This window comes from Elephantulus edwardii, unplaced genomic scaffold (genome assembly GCF_000299155.1).
Source record: "Elephantulus edwardii isolate Elephantulus edwardi_28Jun2011 unplaced genomic scaffold, EleEdw1.0 scaffold00096, whole genome shotgun sequence".
In the NCBI taxonomy this organism is placed as follows: Eukaryota; Metazoa; Chordata; class Mammalia; order Macroscelidea; family Macroscelididae; genus Elephantulus; species Elephantulus edwardii.
The window spans coordinates 6,276,121-6,298,221 of NW_006399846.1; the positions used below are offsets into that span (position 1 = coordinate 6,276,121).

The window sequence follows — 22,101 nt, forward strand, 5'->3', positions numbered from 1 at the left end:
CTTCAGGTCCTCCTCAGTTTCAGCAAGCAGGGTTGTGTCATCTGCATAACACAGATTGTTGATAGATCTTCCACCAATCCTGACGCCACATTTCTCCTCATAAGAGCCCTGCCTCCCGGATAATCTGTTCTGCATACACGAGCCCCTTTTCTTCTGCTCTTCTACCCTGCCAGCTCCCCCTTCTCCCTGCCCCTTACTCTTCAGTGCCTTCCAGATGGCAAAGAGGTCTTAAAGTATGTCCCACCCCACCCACCCAAAGAAGGATTTGAGTTTCCTCAGGAGAATTTTGAAAATAACTTTAGGAATAAAGGAAGAAAAATTAATTTGGGTAAAGTCTGTCCTCCATCTTCCCACTGGGAGAATAACTCAATAAAAACTCAATAACTCTGTGGCAATGGGACAATTAAAACAGACTTTCGGGGGTGGGGAAGCGGAACGAACTGGGGGGGAGGGTAGAGAAAATAGTCAACAATGAATGAATGGAAACCCAAAATCTCTGTAAATGTTCATTAAAATTAATAAAATTTTAAAAAAGAAGAAAAAATCTCAGTAACTCTCAATAAGAATCAGAACCAACTCATCTCATAGAGGACATTCCAGTGCTTCTCCCAGGCTATGAATCTCATGGGGAAAGGAGCATGAGAATTGTCCATCTTTCTCCCACAAATCTGATTATGGATTCAAACCAGAGGTGTATGGCCTTTGGGTTAGCAGTTTAACTCCCGGTGGACAATGTCTTATGAGAGTAAACTCTTGAGTACTAAGTCATTTTACTGGTATGTTCCTATGACGCATGTGAGCTTATTTTTTCCCCATTATTTGGACATCCAGTAAAGTAAAAAGGTGGGAATTATACTGCATTGAGGAAACTGTGGCCGAGAGTTAGTAAATAATTCACACAGGTCCCATTACTAAAAAGTAGCAGAGATCAGATTTGAACTCAGCTCTCACACCTCCCTGTCCAGTGCTCTGTCTATTAACCCACATTGCCTTCCAGAACTGTGCAGAGGAGGCTGTGTCCTTTGTCTGCAGAGATTCCAGACACACTGGAGGAGCCTTCGCCCGATCTGGAGACGAAGACGCCTCTGCGTCAGGAGCCCTGACAGCCCTTTTTCCTTACAGGAATCGATTACCGAGTGAAGACGGTGAAGGTAGATGATTCCCAGGTGGCACTGCAGCTGTGGGACACGGCTGGACAGGAGAGGTGAGGAGCCCTCTGCCTCCCAACTCCCCGATGCTGCCCATTGTGAGGTGCAGCTCACAGTGCCAAGGTCCTCTGAAAAGGGGAGTAAGATGACGACTGCAAGAAAACACAGACACAGTTTCCTTCTTAAGAAGGGGGTCAGGGGACTCGCCTATCCTCAAGAAGAAGAGTCCAGATTGCCTTTAGCCCTTCATATTTATTAGACTTTTCAAAGTTAAGTTTTTTGTTCCTAAGCAAGTGCCATAGTCCTGCAGACTCATCACGCCACTGTATCCAGAAGCAAGCACCTCGGTTCCGGAGACTTGGTTATCACTCCGCCATATCCGAGAACATTGCATGGAGATAATCGCTTGGTCGCCTTAGCAGTTCCTCAGTTTACTGAGTTTCTGCTTATCACGTGGAAGCGGCCTGCCATCTCTCCTTGGTGGTGGCACAAGTCTAAATCTCGACACACAAGCCCCTCTCCATGGTGGTCTTCACCAGCCCATCCTTCCTCTACTTCCTCAGACATGGGCATTTCTCCACTGACCCTCCTCCCCTTGACCCCTCTGTGGCAGGTATCGCTGCATCACTCAGCAGTTTTTCCGGAAAGCCGATGGTGTCATTGTCATGTACGACCTCACAGCCAAACAGTCCTTTCTATCCGTCCGGCAGTGGCTGAGCAGCGTGGAGGTGAGTGGAGACCTTCCTGGGAACACTGTGGCCTCACTCTGTGTCCCCCATTTCTTCTCTGCTCATCTCTCATACAAACCATCTCACTTTAAACTGTGATTCAGGACTAACCTTCTTCTGGCAGAAACCCACTCAGGCAGGCTTTTCTTTTTCCAAGGGTCCAGCATCAGGCTAGTTACTGGGGATTGAGAAGTTAACAAGATAGGAACATTCTTTTCTTTGTTCTTGTTGTTGAAAGGGGACAAAGGGAAAAAAGATTATACTGATGAGTGTGTCACTAGGATTAAGTGCCGTTAATAGATGGTGTAGCCGGAGTGATTTTTGGAGGCCAGAATGATGAGGCTTCCCCTCACCTACTTTGGCTTGCTGCTGGGAGGGGCTATTCCCCTGAGAAGGACATGATGCTGGCAAGAGTGGAGGGTGGGTGAGGGAGAGGAAGATCCTCAACAAGGTAGATTGACACGGTGACTGCTGAGATGGGCTCTTGTGTGCCAGCAAGTGTGAGGATGGTGCAGATCTTTTCTTCTTCAGGTTACTATGGGTCTCACTCGACTTGATGGCACCTAACAACAACAACAACAAGTAGTTGGTGTTGGATTCAGTGAGGGGCAGAATGATTGTCAGAGAAGGCTTAGTTACAATTGAGCTTTGGCCTCAACCTTCTTCCATTGTCACAGCCACCTCTCTCCAGTTTGTGCAGCTTTTCCAGCCCCCATGGATGGGTTGTATCCGGCCCAGGAGCTACACTGTGCTGTATTTTTAGGATTACTGTCAGAACCTTTCACACTAGGGCAGAGTAATCAGTAATGTGAGGGGTTCAGGCTTGCTCCAAAACCCAACAGCCAGGACAGGATCCAAGGGCCACCATGTATACCTTTGACTTCTGAATTACCTGGAATATTGATTTCTGGATTTGACTTGCTAATACTCTGGCTTATAAATACTTTTCCCCTTCATGATAATCTGTATTTTCTTCCACCAATTAAATGCAACCTTGTCAAGGCCACAGGAAGTGTGGACAAAACACTTATTTCTCTTTGCAGGACCTCAGCTTATTCTTTCGCAAAACCATCAAGTAGAGCATCCCAATCCCTCTGACCGGCAAAATCCATCCCTTTAACTCTTTATTTGAGCAAACCCATGTAAGGCACTGCTTTTGGCATTGGGAATTATTTTTTTAAAGTTGTAGTTGAGGCAGACTTTATTCATGGTGACCGACCTTGTGTGTGTCCCCATAGAACTGTGCATATAGAGCTTTAAATGGTTGATTCCTGCTCCCCCACCTATCCTCGGAAGTAGATAAGCAAGTCTTTCTTCCAAGGTGTTTCTGGGTGGATTCGAACCTCCATCCTTTCAGTTAGCAATGAAGTTAGTCATTTGCATTACCCAGGCACTCCCTGAGATTATAGCTATGAATGAGAGAGAACAAGCTCTGAGCCTTGTGGAGCTTATGTTCAACACTCTGTGCAAAGCCTGGTCAGACCTCACATATCACCCAGTTACTTATCAAATAGTTGGGAGAGTACTATTACTAGATTGATCTCCTGCTGGTCTCTGTGCCGCCTGTGAACAGAGACTGCAGAGTCTTTGTTCTTGTTACCCAGGTACTGACACTATTAATCCCTGAAGTCTATGATTCTTCCCACCCAGATCTGTTTCTCTTATCATTTTGACTGGTCAGGCCACTCTGTTCTCTACTGCTCGTCCACATCCTTCTCAATACTGCAACTCAGAGAGAACAGAGTAAAAGCCAGACTCAGTGATTTTTCTAAATAGAAATCATTCTTTAGAATTGCTGTGACTAAAATGTTTTCGATAGAGTGCTTTTAAAATGAAGCCTATTGGCTCTGGACCAATTTAATGGAAAATGGTATGGGAAAACTGAAAGGGGTTCCTGTTTACACTGGAATCTCTAACATGGTTTTCTCCTTTTCCATCTGAAGTTAAGTCTCAGAAGAGACTGCAGGAACTACTTAATCCAAAGACTTTGAGATTATTCTTCCTTGGAGCCCTGGGATCAGACTGCTGTTTCCCAGAGCATGGGCCCTTCAACTCCTGTAGTCAGAGCTTCTGAGCTTCTTCAGGTTTGTACATTTGAGATTCAGGTGGAATTTTGTTTGACAAAAGGGCTTCTCTTTGAAAATCACTGATTAGTGCAGCCACTTCAATTTACAATTAAGAAATTGAGACCATTCTTCTCTAAGGTCGTCTGTTCTTTTCTCAGTCACAGCCATTGCAAAGTCCCCAATATCTAAATGTTGACATATACTAGAGCTGAGTAAAGGCATTTCAATATGTCTGGGACTCCTGGAGGCAAGCTTATTGAACAGTCTTGTCCGCCATCGTTACAGGCGTCTGTTTGCACAGAAAGTTTAGGAGTTAGCAGGAGAGATGGAGCTCAGATTGAATTGTCAAGGCACACATTAGAGTAGAAATCTTGGAAGGCCACCTTGGAAAGGTGAACTCAGTCCTTCACCAGAAAACCGTGCATCAACCCTGGATCACTGGCACATCTGTGCAGGACAGGACTGACAGCGTCAGCAGCACAGAAGCCTTGGGCCAGGTGGAAAAGGTACATCCATACGTGGTCCCCTGAGAATAACCTGTTTGTAGTGAGTTTTCCTTTTCTTGAAATCTTAGTTGCTTTCAAATTCTAAATGGTGATGGCAAACCTGACTGAGTGCCAGGATCACCTGTGGAATTTTTGAACCAAGCAGATGTCAGGGTCTTCTCTCACAAATGGAATGGTTCAGAACAGAACTTGGAATTTTAAGTGTCAAGAAGCTGCATTGCAATCCCGAAGGCACAAAGTTTGAATCTCACCATCCGCTCTGCGGGAAAAGGACGAGCAATCTCCTCCAATGAGATTAACTGCCTCTGAAAACTCACCAGAGGGTCAAGTATGCGTCAGTTTTGACTCAACGGTATACAACAACAGTATATATAGATATGTGACATTGTGCCAGAACCAACTCATGGCGGACTCCAGTGTTTATAGAGGGTTGTAAGTCACACTGGAAGATATTTCCTATGTGTTGTTTTATTTTTATTTTTCCTGTGGAGCAACTGGTGCATTTGAACCAGCCACCTTTGGGTTAGCAAGTGCAACTCTTTGTCTAGTGGGCCACCAGATCTAGAGCAAGATAGAGGAACATAGATATGAAAAACTAGCCTTCAAGTTTGAACATATCTATCTATCTATACTAGTTTGAACATATCTATCAGGATGGATAGAGAGATAGATGATAGATAGATAGATAGATAGATAGATAGATAGATAGATAGATAGATAGATAATGTTCAACTAGCAGACAGTGAGTCTTTTGGGGGCCAGTTGGCAGCATCATGATAAACAGTGAAGAGATTGAGATTGTTAACAGCATCAGCTTGTTTGGCTCCACTCTTGGTACCAGCATCCAGGAAATCAAAAGATTAATGGCATTGGGAAAATCTGCTGTCAGGGACCTCGTCAGAGTACTGAAGAGCAATGATGTCAGTCTAGAGGCTAAGATGTGCCTGACCCCAGCCAAGACCTATACAATTACTCTCTCCATCAAAGAATAATGATTAAGGACAATGACTATAGGCTAAAGACAATGCCTAAGGATAATACAAGAAGAATTGATGCCTTTGAGCTATGGTGCTGGAGAATAGTATTGTAGATACCATGGACTGCTAGAACAAACAGGTTCATATTGGAGAGAGTGAAAACCATGCTGCTCCTTGGAGGCAAGAATTTTGAAGCTTAGTCTGATAAATTTTGGGAATGTTGCAAGGAAGGACCAGTTCTTGGAAAAAGATATCATGCTTGGGAGGGTGGAGAGACAACACAAGAGGAAAAAAGCCCTGCATGAGATGGATTGGCTCAGTGACTGGAGTAATGGGGGTAGGGTGTCAGAGACAAATGAGGTTGGTTCAGGATAGAACATGGTGCAGAGCTGTTGTACACAGGGTCTCTATGAGTCACAAGAGACTTGACAGCACATAACAACAATAGCTCTGGCATCCTGGTAGTAAGGAATTGTGATGGCTGGAAACTCAAAGGTATGTTCAAATCCACCAGCTGCCTAAATGGAAAAAAGATGGGCAATATTGTCTTGTGCAATTAACTACCTCTGAAACCCTGCTAGAGAGCCAGCTTTGGGTTAGTGGTTAGTTCTGACTCGATGGTATAAAACTCTGTGTGTGTGTGTGTGTGTGTGTCTGGTGACTAAGTAGTAAAAGGTTATGCTGCCAACACAAAGGTGTGCAGGTCAAATCCACCAGCTGCTCCATGAGGAAAAACTGGACAGTTTGCTCTCATGCAATTTATTGTCTCTCAAAACCTGCTGGAAGGTCAGCTCTGGGTCAGTTCCAGCTCAGTAGTACCCAACAACAACAACGTATCTCTAGCTGGATTCAGAAGAGGCTGTGGCATGTAGGCTATCATAACTGATGTCAGGTGGATCTTGGCTGAAAGCAGATAGTACCAGAGAGATGTCTCCTTGTGTTGTATTGATTGCAGTTGTTGTTGTTGTTAAGTACTATCAAATCAAAACTGACCCTGCAGCTGGTTTTCAGAGGTGGTGAATTGCACCAGAAGAGAATTCCCGTCTATCTCCTGTGGAACAACTGGTGGATCCAAACCCCTTGCCTTTGGGTTAGTAGTGCAGCTCTTTCCCACTGAGCCTGCAGTGCCCCCATATGGATAATAACAAATATTGGATAACACTAAAAAGAATGGAAACTCCAAAACACTTCATTGTGCTCATGTGAAACTTATCCATATACCTAAAAGCAGTTTTCAAAACAGAATAAGGGGAAACAGTGTGGTTTCAAATCAAGAAAGGTGTATGTCAGGACTGTATCCTTTCTCCTTACTCAATCTGTGTGCTGAGAAAAGCATTTGAGAAGCTGGATTCTATGAAGAGGAATGTGGCATCAGGATTGGTGGAAGTCTTATCAACAACATACATTCTGCAGATGACGTGATCTTGATCTCTGAATGTGAAGAAGTCTTGGAGCATTTGCTGTCAAGGATCAAAGACAACAGCCTTCTATATAGATTACATTTCAACATCAAAAAACCAAAAATCTGACCTTGCCCCCGGACCTTGTGCAAGGTTTTCCCTTTTTTATGCTTATGGTCTAAAACATGGGGAAATCTGCTGTGGAAGAATCTGAACAATCAAAAATGGAAGAGGACTTGGAAATGGAGGAGGTCAGCCTCCAAGGGATCTCACCTCCAAGGAAACTTGGCAACGATGGGTGGTGGCTGCATCCCAAGGGCTTACTGAAGCACTTGAGGTACACATAGAGGTATTGCTGCTGGAGCTCCTCATTGGGCCTTGCGTGGTCCTCTCAGGGCTCTCTGAGAGGTTGAATGAGGCACTTACAGACCCATTCAGCAACTCTGAGATTACCATCATCGCACCAGCAGTGGGCTGAGTGGCTGTTGCAGGTCATGGTGACCAAATACTGAATGGCCACTTCCAAGGAAGGTTCCAGACCATGAGGAAACCTGCTAGAAGTGTGCGTGGATATAGATGGGTGAAACTCTGAAGATTGAGATGACAATTGAGTTTTAATAGGTCTAATAAAGCAATTTGATGGGCTGTAAGAAACAGGCTGGTAAGAAGCTGCACTGCAATCTCAAAGGCATGTGATTCAAGTCCTCTAGCTTCTCCATGAGAGAAGGATGGGCATCTCCTGTGTAATTAACAAGAAGGTCTGAAGGTCAGCTCTGGGAGGTCAGCAGTAGGTCAGTTCTGACTCAAAGGTACACAGCAGCAACAACAAAAACCAGTAAAGCAATTAATTTCTAAAACAAACACATAAAAAAACCCCAAAATAAACAGTCCTCACCACTGGACCAATAAGTAACATGATAGAAGGAGAAAAGATTACAGTTGTCAACCACTTCATTTTATTTGGATCCACAGTTAACACCCATGAGAACAACAGTCAAGAAATAAAAAGACAACAGTCAAGAAATAAAAAGACATGTTGCACTGAGAAAATCTGCTTTCAAGGACCTCTTCAAGGTTCTAAAAAGCAAGTATGTCAGTTTAAGGACTAAAATGTACCTGATCCAAGCCATGGTATTTCAGTTCCTTCCTATGGGTCTGAAAGTTGGGCAATGACGAATAGGATGACAGAAGAACTGCTGTCTTTAATGTCTTTGAATTGTGGTGTTGGAGAGCATTACATTTCCCATAAACTGCCAAACAAACAAACAAACAAACAAACCTGTGTGATCCTTAGATGGTGAACTTCATGTCACTTACTTGGGGCACGTTTTCAGGACAGTCAGTCCTTAGAGAGAAACATCAGGTTAGAAAAAAGTAGAGGAGTCAATGAAAGAGAGGTAGACCCTCAATGAGATGGATTGATGCAGTAACTATCTCAAAGAACTTGAGCAGATCAGAAATTCTGAGAATGCTGCAGGATAGGGCTGGGGTCATGTCTTTTGCACCTTGGGTTGCTCTGAGTTATAGTTGACTTGATGAGACCTAGCAACAGCGTATTTATTTATGGAAAACTCAACTCATTACCAATGAGTCTGAACTAATTCTTGTTTGGAATTCCAGTTGGTTGTTGAGAGGCTATCACACACAGAAGCAGATTGCTCATCTTTCTGTCACAGAGCAGCTAGTAGATTCAAACTACCAGACAAGTGCTACAGTTGGGTTATCTGCAAACTCCCTGTGGGCTCTGCCACCAGAGTCCAGAGGTATGTACACACACACACACACACACACACACACACACACACACACCCTTGGGTTTACCAAAGCTTTAAATTGCACAGGAAGAGGTTGCCCATCTTTCTCCCTCAGAGTCTAGAAGATTCAAATGACCAGATAGGCAAGTACTTTGGGTTAACAGCATAAGTCAGTACTCTAGGTATTTGATCCTCAGCCCTGTATCCAGTCCAAACAAGCACTTCTCAATTACTGGTATATGTGGAAATTTCATGAAGATCTTGTTAAAATGCATAATTTGATTCAGTATAGCTGAGTCGGGCCTCAGGACTCTGCATTTCTAATACGTATACAGGATAGGTTATGGTTCAGACCTGTTGGAGTTGACTGTACAATGTGTGACAGCTACAGCATGATAGTAGTAAAGACCACAATTTGAGAAGCAAAGTTCCAAATCCTTTTCCGAGATGGCTGTGACCCTTTGGTAAGTTTCCTCACCATCACCTCCATACCCAGCACTCCCAGGGCACTCTGGGGATTTCAGGACCACAGGCCAATGACGCAGGTAGTCAGTTTAGTGCCACAAAGCTGGGGAACAAGTACAAGAGGCTGTGTCAGATGGTAGAGTATGTGTTCAAGGTGTGGAACAGTGGCATCATAAATGCAATTATTCTCAAAATTCTTGAAAAGCTAAGTTATTCTGCCTTGGCAACCAGCAATCAGGGATGTCAGGTGATAGATTAAAACTTGACACTTCATTTGATCTGAAGGGAACTGAAAATAATAAGTACTTTATATTTGTGGAGCACCTTATTTTTCCAAAGAGCTCCAAGCACTTTACCAACTCCCTCGCCTGGAGAAGGGAGGGTGGAAGGGGGAGCTTTAATAACAGTCTTCAAGGCTCTGAAGCCTTATTATTAAGTGAATGGTGGCCAGCTGTTCTCAGTGCCCCTTCCTCCCTCAACCTGCAAAGCAGTACAAGAAGAAAAGGCTTAAATTGCCATAGATTATACATGAGAAAGACTTACTGTTGGAAGAGGTTGTGTGGGGCAGGAACAGATGCTCGGGGGAGGTAGCAGAGGTTCTCTGAAAAAAAGTTCTTATTATTCAACATCAGCCACTTCCTAACTATGAAACTTTGGACATTCATTCAACAAATGGATGGACCAAGTACTCCAGAATGGGGTCCTTTGGGCCCCCAATTTTGTGATGTATGAGATGAGAAGAGCCTGGAGAGTAATGGAATCCTTTGTCATAGGTAAACTCCTTGAGCTAAGGGGACCCTGTCTCCATATTTTTTTCTCCTGCCCCACAGCCTCATCCTCTTCTCACCCAGGCAATTTACATTGCTAAATGCTGTTCTAGAAAAGAGTCCCAAATTGGGTCTAGACATAGTATGCCGATTCTCATATCATTACACATTTGCTGCGTGCCTTAGAGGAAATCTAAGCCCTTAAACCTTTCTGCGAACTCAGCATTCCCAAACCACTCCCACACCACTGTCACCTCTGTTGAGTGGGACTATTTTAACCAGTTTTGTTGGAGAAGTACTGGGTTGGTTCTAAAGGCCTCCATGTTTAGACCAGAGTGGAAACTGGACATTTGAAATTTGGGGGACCTGTATGGCTTAGAGAAAGCGCAGTTTAGTACAAGACTGAACGATTTGGTAGTGCCTCTCAAATCCAGATTCTTGTTTCCCACTGTTTGCAGTCCAGTTGTTGTTAGGTGCCATCAAGTTGAGTACAACCCACAGCAGCCCTGTGAACAAGAGATCTGAACCCTGTCCTATCCTGTGCCATCCTCATCATCTCTGACATGTGTTAGCCCATTGCTGCAGTCACTATGTTCACTCTGTGTCATTGATGGTCTTCCTCTCCTTCACTCTCCCGTTTCAAGTGTAATATCCCTTTGTAAGGAATAGCCCCTCTTAACAACATGCCTAAAGTATGTGAGATGAAACTTTGCCATCCTTGGCTCCAAGGAGCACTCCGACTGTGCTTTCCCCAAGACATATCTGTGGTTCTTTTTTTTTCTGTCCAGAAGGTAGACAGTGCTCTTCTCCAACACCAGAGTTCAAAGGCATCAATAATTTTTCTGTCACCCTTATTTATTGGTCAGCTCTCAGATGCATAGCCAGTGATTGAAAAGACCATCACCTGAATCAGGCACATCCTAGCCTCTAAACTGACCTCATTCTCCTTAGTATTTTGGAGAGGTCCTTGAGAACAGACTCTCCCAATGCAACAAATCTTTTGATTTCTTGACTGCTGGTACCAGAGATGTTGATTGTGGGTCCAAGTAAGATTAAGTCATTGAAAATTTCAGTCTGTCCTTAGGTTATTGTATTTTTCTTTTGGAGTTCTGTGCCATCATACTAGCACTATAACTTTAAAGCTGTAAGTTATGAATATGACTGGTACTTTTAAGCCAAATAGACTAGTATATTTGGGTTTTGCCTCTTTTATACATAACCTTTTTCCAGGAGCCCTGATGGTACAGAAGTTAAAGTGTTATATTGCTAATCAAAAGATCTACAGTTCAAACCTACAAGCCGCTTTACTAGAGAAGCTGGCTGCTGCTATAAAGATACACAGCTTTGTCCTACACGTGTGTTTGTTAGGAGTCACCACCAACCCAATGACACTCATTTAATAACAGAAACAAATAACAGTAACAACTACCCTTTAGCTCTCATGAGCTTGTTTTCATTTTCTTCAGCTTCAACTTACATTTGCATATGAGCAATTGATGATCTGTTCTGCACTTGGCCCCTGGCCTTGTTCTGACTGTTTTCTCTCTGAACTGTTTCTCCATCATCCATTTCAATTGCCTCATGTGCATATGAAAATTGGGTAATAATAACAAATAAAGAAGACCACATGAAGAAATTGTCAAAATCCCTAGCTCTCTTAAGAGAGATGCAAATCAAGACAACTATGAGATATCATCTTACACCAGTAAGACTAGCAAAATTTAACAGAACAGCAAGCAACAAATGCTGGCGAGGTTGTGGAGACTGGAATTTTATTCACTGTTTGTGGAAGTATAAAATTGTGCAACCACTGTGAAAAATGGTGTGGCACTTTCTCAAAAAGTTGCAAATAGAGATACCATTTTACCCAGCAATTCCACTACTGGGAATATACCCTAAAGAGACCGTAACTGCCATCCAAACAAATATATGCACACCCATGTTTGTCGTGGTTTTGTTCACAATAGCAAGGAATTGGAAGCAACCTAAGTTCCCATCAACAAATGAATGGATTGAGAAGCTGTGGTATATTCACACAATGGAATACTATGCTGCATTGAAAAACAAGGAACTCATGCAATATTATTATTCAAAAAGGGTGACCCTCGAGGACATTATGCTGAGTGAAGTATCTCAGTCACAAAAGGACAAACACTGCATAGTGCCACTGCTGTAGAATGAGACTGACATCAGGGTTGGGGTAAGAATGAGAAAAATTAAGTATACTGCATTGAAATGGATGAGGCAGAGAACAGTTTAAAAGCAATATATGATAGGTTATTATGATTATTATAAGAGTCTGGTAGGAAGGTTGCAGAGTGGAGTATACTCAGAGTTGGGGTGGGGGTGCGGGGGAATTGTATACCAATGAAGGAATTTTTCTTTTACTTTTCAAAGAGAAGAGTGAACTGGTGGGGGGGTTGAGAAAAGTGCAACAATGAATGAATGGCAATCCAAAATCTCTGTAAATGTTCATAAAAATTTATAATAAAAAAATAAGACCAAATAAAAATGAATGTGTTTGAATTGTGATGTTGGTTAAGAATTTTTAATATACCATGGATTGCCAGAAGAACAAGAATAAATTGATCTTGGAAGATGGCCAGTCAGAGTGTTCCTTAAAAGTAAAGATTATTTACTTTGAAGTGAAGTGAAGTGAAGTGAAATAGGATTTTATTTTTGGTCTCACTTTGGACATGTTCTCAGGAGGAATGAGTCTGTGGAGAAGGTCATCATAATTGGTAAAGAGATTTGGTGAAAACAAAGACGACTCATAAAGAGATGGATAAATGCAATGGGTGTAACCATAGGCTCAAGCACACAATGAAGACGAGGATGGTGTAAGACTAGGGAGTGTTTTGTTCTGTGGGGTCACTACCAACTCCCTGACAACACAACAACCCCTTTGAGATAGCAAAACCTGGAACTGGAAACAAACTTAGAAATTCATCTAACCCAGCTCCTTTCATGGATGTGCAAATCCGAGATCCAGAGAGAGGATGTGATTTGTCCAAGAAAGAGCCCCTGAAGTTTGTCAAGAGGCGTAGCTGGAACTCGGATCTAGGACTTTGCCACTGCTTTATGCTTCTCCCTCATCACATGGTTCATTGTTGAAATCTGCTACTGAAAAAGTAGGTATTCATTTCCCTTTTCAGTCCTTCTTGCTTCAGTCTTAAAGCAGAACAGCTTTTCAGCTCTAGGGGGGTGGGCAGACCCGCTTCTCTGTGCCTTCCCAGGCTGCTAGCTTATTCCCATTCCGTGATCTTTGTCATCAATGACGATATACAGCATGGAGCAAAAAATAGCAGTTTAATTTTTTTTTTCCCTCCACATTCCAAGTTGAGTTTGAAGTGCTGGCAGTTTAAAGCAAGCTACACAAATAAATCTTGTTTTGACTCATAGTCCAGGGAGTGGATAAATATGGAAACCCCCAAGATATAATTTTGCAGTCATTTTTTTTCTTAGCATAACTGCATGCTTTAATGTGCTGAGAAATTTTTCATTCTGGCTCCGGAGAAACAGCAGCACTCTCCCAGCTAAGTGCTTCTTGCCTCCCAGCAAATAGACAATCATACACACACACACACACACACACACACACACACACACACACACACACCTACCTACAAGCCACCAAACCCAATAGCTGCATATTCTGAACTACAGTTCTATATACTCCAGTCCTCTGCTCCAACTTGACAGCTCTTGTTATTTAGAGTCAGAGATGGGTAATCTTTTGAATTTCAACATGCCTGTCTTCCAACAATCTAGAGTTCAGAGAAAGGCAACTAAAATTATAGAAGAGATTGAGAGGCTTCTATGCCAGAGCCATAGAACAGAGAGACAAGCTGTGGAGACCTGTGAACACAGTGAAATGGTTGGAGGAGCCAAAGCAAACCCCAAGTCCTCTAAACAGAGATTAGCTAAGGAGTGAAGTGTTGTTGTTTTTTTCACTCTGATCTGTGATGCCTAATATTTATAGCAGCATTTATGAAAATGTCAACAACAGTGGTTGAATAGGCCTTACACTTATTGACTGAAGTCCCAAAGGAGTCTAGACTTGGTGGCTGAATTCTCAGAAGGGTCCTTTGAGAAGTGTTGCCTCTCATCTGGTGGGTGATTCTGAAGGTGCCAAAGAAAAACTATGTGGTAATAATGGTAAGTGCTCAGATACTGACCAAAAGGTTGGCAGTTTGAGTCAACCCAATGGCTGCTCTGGAGAAAGACTTGGAGGCCCCTTTCCAGAAGACTACAGCCCATTGGAAATCATATGACGCTCAGTTCTACTTTGAAATATGTGAGATCTCCATGGGTCAGAATTGACTTAATGGTAACTGGCATGGTTTGGGCCCATAGGTGATGCCAGTGCAAAGTCTCATTAAGTATGAGAATGGAAGAAAGTTTAGGTAAATAGATCAAGACTTGAGGTTAAAATCAGAAAGGACTATGAGAAGATACCCAGTCTATCCTCAGACCCCATGTCCTTGTGTTAGAAACTGGTCTTGGGCCAGGCTGATGTCATGCTAGTCAACACATTGAGATTGTTCAGCAGACTGTCTCTCGGGTCTTTTGTGTGCCATCACTAAGACTTGCTGTATGTTTAGAAACTCACTGCTGTGGAGTTGGTTCCCACTTGTAGCAACCCTGCATCAGATTTTCACGACTGTAAATCTTAACAGAAGAAGACTTACTTCTCCTAAGGAACAGTGACCTTTCGGTTAGCAGCTCATAACACTGGAGCACCTTCATTTTCCTGGACTGGTGGCAGGCCAGCCCCAGACACCGGGAGTGAGTTGTCCAGGGGAGCGGTGAAGGGAGGAACAATGTGAAGACAAGAAACCACAGCTACAACTAGTTGCTTTGCCTTCCCCCTGCTTTTCTAGGTTCTTTCATTGTTGTATCCCAGAACCGCTTTTAAAAAGAAAGAGGACAATCTCCTTTTTTTTTTTCCTGCGAGGCAGTAGTGCTGTGTATGATAGACAGGTTTTAATGCGAGGCTTGTAAATCAAACTGTACCTCATCTTATTCAGTCATTCAGGATCCATCATCCCCTTCGCAAGTAAAGAACTAAAGTCCGTCACCTGGGCCAAATAATAACAAAATCCAGGTTAGAATTCTGTCCTGGGATTTCAAGTCTGATGCTCATATTTTCAGAGCATTTCCATGTCAAGAAATCCCACAAGTCTTAGTCACTCCTCACACATAGATCTACAAATATCTCTCTGTCGTGTGTTCCAAAAAGCAAGCCTTTTGGCCCATTTTTCTGCTTCCTCCTCTTCTTTTTCTGTTTCACAGCATTGACAGACAGAGGAGGAAGGTATTCCCAGGAACTAAACCTCTGGTCACTGGGGAGCAACAGCATTCTGTATATGCCATAAGTAGGTTTCTCAAATAATTGGAATGTGGCGTGACCCACTTAACAGTGCACATAATTTATTTCTGATGAGTCAGAAGACACTATTAGATCTTGCAGTGCCTTTACATCATTGTTAAAATCCATTGCTGTCACGTCCATCTAAATTCATGGTAGCCCGCTAGGACAGAGTAAAACTGACCCATAGGGTTTGCAAAGCTGCAATCTTTACAGAAGGAAACTGCTCCATCTTCACCCCAAAGAGAGTGATTGGTGGGCTTGATACAACCTTTGTGTTGGTAACTGAGCACTTAACCACTGTGGCATCAGGTCACCTCAACATGACAAATGTTAATAAGAATCATAGCATAGAGAAGGGGAACTAATGTTTTTAGGCAGTTACACTGTTCCATAGTCATGTCAAATATGATAATGGTTACCCATTATGTCCAATGGTTGGATGAGCTTCCAGATTGATTCATGTTGGGAAGCAGGAGTGGCATCCACTTCCTAAACTAGATGCCTCTGGAAACTCTATGAACTCTCTAAACTCTATAAATGTACAGAAATTATGTTAATTCTAGAATAGAGTTCAGGTCTTTTGTGCAACGCTTACTCTGAGTCATATTCAACTCGACAACACTTAATCACTAAATGAAACTAGTGCTGTTATATCTGGAGGAATGTTCTTCCACTTTACACATCACTCTTTGTCAATGTGCTGTATGAAGTAAGCTGGGTTTGCTGTGATGCTGAACCTTGTGCATTGGGGTTATCAAGCACCATAATGGTTCCCCATTGTGGACAGAGTTTGGTGGAGCTCCCAGTTGTAAAACAAATTGGGAAGCAGGAGTGGCATCCGCTTCCTAAACCACATGTCTCTGGAAACTCTATGAACTTGGAGAAACAACAATAGCTATGGAAAAGCATTGGCTCTTTTGTTCATAGAGTCGCTATGAGTTGACTTCTACTTGACCGCAATCAACAACAACAACATAGTTAATGTTATACTAGATGGCTGAAAGTTTATTTGATATAAGAATCTAGAAAAGATTAGAGAAGTGTGGCCTCATAACACTGAAAAACTCAAAAGTTACCCCACTGTCACTGAATCACTTCTGACTCATAACACTCCTTTGTCAAGTTTCCAAGGCTGTACTTTTCATGAAAAGAGACTGCCTCTCTTCCTCCCATATCTCAGCGGGTGGATTTGAACTACTGAGTTTTTGGTTAACAGCCCAATATGTCACACATAATGTCTCCAGGTTACCTTCATATACTAAAGCTCATTGCCATTGTCTCAGTGCTGACTCATAGCTCACCCTCCAGTGGATTTTCAGAGTTTGTCCATCACACAAGAGGAGATTGCCCGTTTTTCTTCTTTGAGGCTGCTGGTGGATTCAAACAACCAGAGTAACCCACCTTTGGGTTAGCAGGGAAACTCCCTATTACCTATGATACCAGAATTCAAAGATGCTTATAATCCAATGATTTTGTTATTGAATTTGCAGATTAAGAGGTGTCTGAGGTTAATTTCAAGTATAGTGGTTTTTAAACTTAATGTAGTTAGTGCTATTGGTGAAGAATACTGAATATCCTATTGCACAAGGAACAGTGGTAATGTGGGGGTGGCTTGGTCTGACTTCTATTCACCTCATAAAGGAAAACTATCCTCATCAATAATATCTATAGTCTCCAACAAATAGTTGTTTGATTGGACATGCCACTTCACATGTTCCTGCACCTATTTCTTTCTCTCTTTTTCTTACTATTTATTTATTCATTTATTTATTTTATTCTTTTCACTAGTTTATTTACAAAATTCTAATACAAATTCAAGCAAATTCTTTCAATTTCCCTCACCCCCCCCCATCAAATTGTACAACCTAATGATTAATCCTCCCTCCCCCTGTATATCCACATCCCTCTGCTTCCGGCCTCTCTTACTCCTCCTGGATCCTTATACTCATTCTACAGTAATGGTCTAATGCAATATTTATCCTTGTGGGACTGAGTTCACTCAACATAATGCTCTCCAGTCTGTCCCAAGTTAGATAATAATTTACAAAGTTGTTGCTCCTGCATGCTTCATAGTATTCCGTTGTGTGAAAGTACCATAATTTCTCAATCCATTCGTTTGTGGTTGGACATTTGGGCTGTTTCCATGTTCTTACAATGTTGAATAATGCTGCTATGAACATTGGTGCACAAATCTCAGTTTGTGCCTCAGTTCTCATATTCTCAGTGCATATTCCAAGTAGTGGAATAGCTGGGTCATTAAAATTTTTATGTTCAGCTTTTTTGCCTTCCAGAATGGTTGCACCACTTTACAATCCCACCAATAATGCACAAGTGTTTCTTTCTTGCCACATCCTCTCCAACATCTATTACTTGCTGCCCTGTTAAACTTCGCCACTGTTACTCATTGTGGTTTTGATTTGCATCTCTCTTATTTGGGGCATTTCTTCATGCGTCTCTCTTATTTGGGGCATTTCTTCATGCGTCATTTGCCATTCAAATATCTTCCTCTGTGAAAAGTCTTTCCATGCCTTTTGTCCATTTTTTAATTGGATTATCAGTCTTTTTCTTGTGGAGGCCCAGGAGTATGAATCATTGAGTCTATTAGTTGTTTGTTGACTCTCAGACTTTACTCATAGTTGTGAGGTCTATTAGGGAAGTAGATTGGAGAGTATAAGAATATCACCCAATGCAAATCCAGGTTGAGTCCAGCAGTCTCGAGCCAGGTTAACACAGCACAATTCCTCAATTAGTGAAAATCCAGGTTCAGTTCATCAGCACAATGCAAGAAGCCTCTGATTTCCTCATTTATTCAGCATACATTTCCTCAAATCAGTCAGCCAACAAAATCTTTAACTGTGGCCTTTATCTCAGAGTAGTAATAAATCAGCTTTTCCTTTGGTTATAACTTGGCACAGTCTCTTCACAGCAGTGCCACAGTCTCTTAACATCTCTCCACCCTCATTGTTGCTAGGGTACCTTACAAAGTGGAAATCTCTCTCTTTATATTGGTCTCACAGCTGTTGATGATTTGCCAAGACCATGTGCCCACAGTTAAGATAGCTGGAGACCATGCCCCAGCAAGAGCTAATACAATGGCTACAAAAGCCAAATTTTAAGGTTTTTAACACCTCACCTAGGAACTTCCCAAGGAACAAATATGATAGGAAGAACTGAAACCAGGGTGCTCCTTAGAGGTAAGAATGGTGAAACTTCATCTCACTTACTTTAACCATATTGTCAAGAAGAGCTAGTCCTTGGAAAAAGAGTTCTTCATGGGAAATGTGAAGAATCAGAAGAAGACCCTCAGCAAAATAGTCACATGGTGACTGTGGCAATGGCCTCAAGCATAAGGGAGATAGTGAAGATGACACAGAATAGGGCAAGTTTCTGATCTGTTGTTTATAGTGTCACTGTAATAGTCAGCTTGACAGCATATAGCAACAACCACCACCATATCAGGTGGACTTTGTCCATTCACTTGGCATGGTAAGATAAAGAAGCTGAATAACTGATACAAGTGCTTGTCACCTTTTTTTATTCCACAACCCTCTGTTTAGTAAACTACTTAGCTACAGTGAATAACTATTTTTTATCAAATTATGGTTAAAAGACCTAACTAAATAATTCACAAAGTAAAAATAACAATCTGCTTAAACATGAACATTACCATGTTTACTCACTTAATAACTGTTTGTCCTAGGCCCTCTTTTCACCCTTACAAGAGACATTTGTACACCCAATTTATGAGGAAGGAAATAGAGATCCTGGGAGGCAGGCTCCTGGCTGACCTGGTGCAGCTGATGCAGGAGTGAATAGGGTTGATCCATTGAATAAACCTATTACTTATGGCCAACAAGTACAGTTGCTTATGGGAGCCTTTCTTCAGAACCACAGCACTCTATGACAGAGAGTTGTTGGACCCCATGTAGTGACCTCCAATTGGGCTCACAATAGTCATCTGTTGAGCACCCACTGTGGCCCAGCACTAAGAGCCCAGCCCTTGGGGAGCTGAGTGCCTAAACTGAGACCCCCTGGAGATACTGTTTCTAATCAAAGCAACATTCAGGCATCATGATGAATGAATTATCTTGGTTCAGTTTGGTCCAGTTGGACTCAGGAATAATGGTAAGGGCTCCAAAGACTGATAGTTAAGGGAATATCAACTGTCCCTGTGACCATCCTGGGCAGCCTGCAGGGAGAATGATGAAGGTGGGAGGGATCATTAAGGGATAGGGCTGAGAGGTTCCCAGAAACTATACCTGAGACATTCTGTAAAACTTTCTTGGTGGAGGTAACTCTTTTCTCTCTGCTTTCTGGATGATTCTATCTTTGCCTGTCTTGTGGTGGCAGCAGGGGGTTCTGAAGCCAGACTGTATCTTTCCAGTCAGCATTTTAAGCCTGCTAAATGAGTCCTTATGGAACATCTCTCAGTCGGAGGATCATTTCTTCTGCAGGAAGCTGTGGGAGACCACATCCCTGTTCTTCTGCTGGGCAATAAAATCGACAATGAGAAGGAACGAGAAGTCCCTCGGGGTCTTGGAGAGCAGCTTGCCAAGGTAAAAGGGCAAACATTTCTATCTCTATGAGTGGGGTGTGATGTCTCTGGAAGCCCCAGAAGGAAGCAGTTGGACAAGTAGGATGGACTGTATCATGGAATCCACAGCTCTTGTGTATTTAGAACTTCGTACAGAAAGCCACAGATTGCAAGATGGAGCTGGTGAGAGTCCAGTAGAGCTTAAAGAATTAGTTCAAAGTCTCCCATTTGTTACACAGAATTGTATATTATGAGTTGTTTTTATGTGCTGCCAACTCAGAATCCACTCATAGCTGACCTTCCAGTGGGTTTTCAAAGGCTATACTCACAAGAATGCTCATGTCCATCTTTCTCCCATGGAGCAGCTGGTGGATTTGGGCCACAGCCTTTGAGGTGACAGTGCAACTCCTTGCTGCTAGACCACCAGAGCTCCCTTATGAGATAGAAGAGGTTACTTAATTCATTCCCCAATCAGATACTTGAAACCCATTATCTGTGTTTCTAATGAAACTCCTGCAAAAATGAAAACTCACCATCTGCAAGGCAGTCGGTTCTTCCTTGTTCAGCTCTACCACATACTAACCCGCCTAAAACCATAACCTCATGATTAGCTCAGGGAACAAAATAAGCATCGGTTCTCTTGCCCTAAAATGAACCAGTAGAGCTTAATGGAGATCAAGCTAGAAAATGATTAAGAAGTTCTCATTCTGTGGTTCCTTTTATTGGCTGGGAGCTTGGTTTTTATAGAACCAAGGAAGATGGGGACGCATTTCAGTCCTGTGGTTCTGTAATTCTTAGTATGCTTGCTCCGCTCAGGGACTCACGACCTAGGAACCCTGGAAAACAAACACAGTGGGTAAAGTCAAGCAAAAAGAAGGAAGTAGGTCTTAGAGGGTGTTGGGGTAGAGGGTCATGTGGAAGCCGTTATATGTCCCAGACCTCTCCTCTAAAATTTCCAAATCCCAAAAGCTCTGAAAGCAGAAAGGCATTTTTGCATTTCATTGGAGGGGAAAAATCATATCAGAACTGAAATGAGACTATTTATGGCCGTTATTTATCTCACTTTGTGTGAATATTCATATGTTGAGTTACAGAGTGCTGCCCTAGATCCACTGAGCGAGTTATATAATATACAGTATAAAACCCATCGTCATTGAATCTACTCTGACTCATAGCAGCCCCATGCATGTCAGAAAAGACATGTGCTCCAGAGGGTTTTCAGTAACTGCTTGTTAGGAAGTAGGTGTTTAGACCTTTCTTTCCAACATACCTCCAAGTGGATGCAAACTTGCAACCATTTACGCTAGTAGCTGAGTTCATTAACCATTTGTACCACCCAGGCATTTTGTTACAATATATAATACATGACTATTACTTTTATAAAATCCAGAACATATCAAATTATAAAATACCTTAGCTCGGTCTCCAGAGATTTGAGGCAAGAAACTATAGGCCTAGACTGCTATTGTTCTGGTTTTTGTTTGGACACATGATGTTCAGAGATGTTAGTGATTTATTCATATTATCAGAGCTCATCCGTGGTGGAGTCACAACCTGAGGTCTTACTCTATTATCTGCACCCTATCACCTTCGGCTCCTTAACAGACTGTCCCGTGATCAATTTCTAAAAGAAGTGGCCAGAGAGAGAGATAAAGTGTGTTAGGTGAGGTTGAGTGAAGAGGGCAGAAGCTGGCACTGGGTCTGCTGGGTATGGATCAATCAAAAAGTCTGGAATTCAGAGCCAGGTTCTACAGAGCATCCTGTTCTGCTGCCACAGAGGAAACATCCTCACTTGGCTAGCGCGCCTCCCCCTAGAGCATCAGCCTCTGAGAAAAGACTCTCTAAAAGCAAGGACTTTCCATCATTCAAGTTCTCATAGTGAAGCAGGAAGCCTACTAACAGGAGTGATAAATGGAGTATGATGCACCTTGACCATGCAAAGAGTATATAACCCTGGCCTAATGAAGGAACTAGACACCTTCTCTCAGTCACAAGTGCTGCAGCCTGGGAAGCTGAGTTGTTGATGTACCAATGAGAGGAGAATTCCCATTAGTGATCCTAAAGACTCCTGCCCAAAGGTCAACAGAACATCAGCGTCCTGGGGAAAACAAGTTACTTGGGAGCCCTGCCACTGAGGAAGGGGCCCTGTGCCCCTTCTCACCTCAGCCGCTTGTCTGTGAAATGGAAAGGACATGGCCTGCCCTGGCTGTGTGTCCTAGCCTGCATACTAGGACCAGTATGAAAGTGAGTCAAGGATGCTCCTTCCTGAAAGCAATTTGAAAATGTAAAGCAAGAAGGCAGTTCATGCTTTTGTTGTTTTACAACTGTTAGAGCTCACCTGGGAGAGGCTTACAGAACTTGCATTAGTCAGGGAGCCTGAGG

The 22,101-nt window shown here is 42.6% G+C and overlaps 1 protein-coding gene across 1 annotated transcript in view; it reads left to right on the top strand.

The window, feature by feature from the left end:
* EFCAB4B (EF-hand calcium binding domain 4B) overlaps positions 1-22,101 on the top strand; it is a 136,163-nt gene that overhangs the window by 111,571 nt on the left and 2,491 nt on the right. The window contains exons 13-15 of the mRNA XM_006891301.1: positions 1,123-1,204; positions 1,762-1,876; positions 19,640-19,741. Coding sequence (XP_006891363.1) covers positions 1,123-1,204; positions 1,762-1,876; positions 19,640-19,741 — 299 coding nt within the window. The remainder of the gene's footprint in view (positions 1-1,122; positions 1,205-1,761; positions 1,877-19,639; positions 19,742-22,101) is intronic.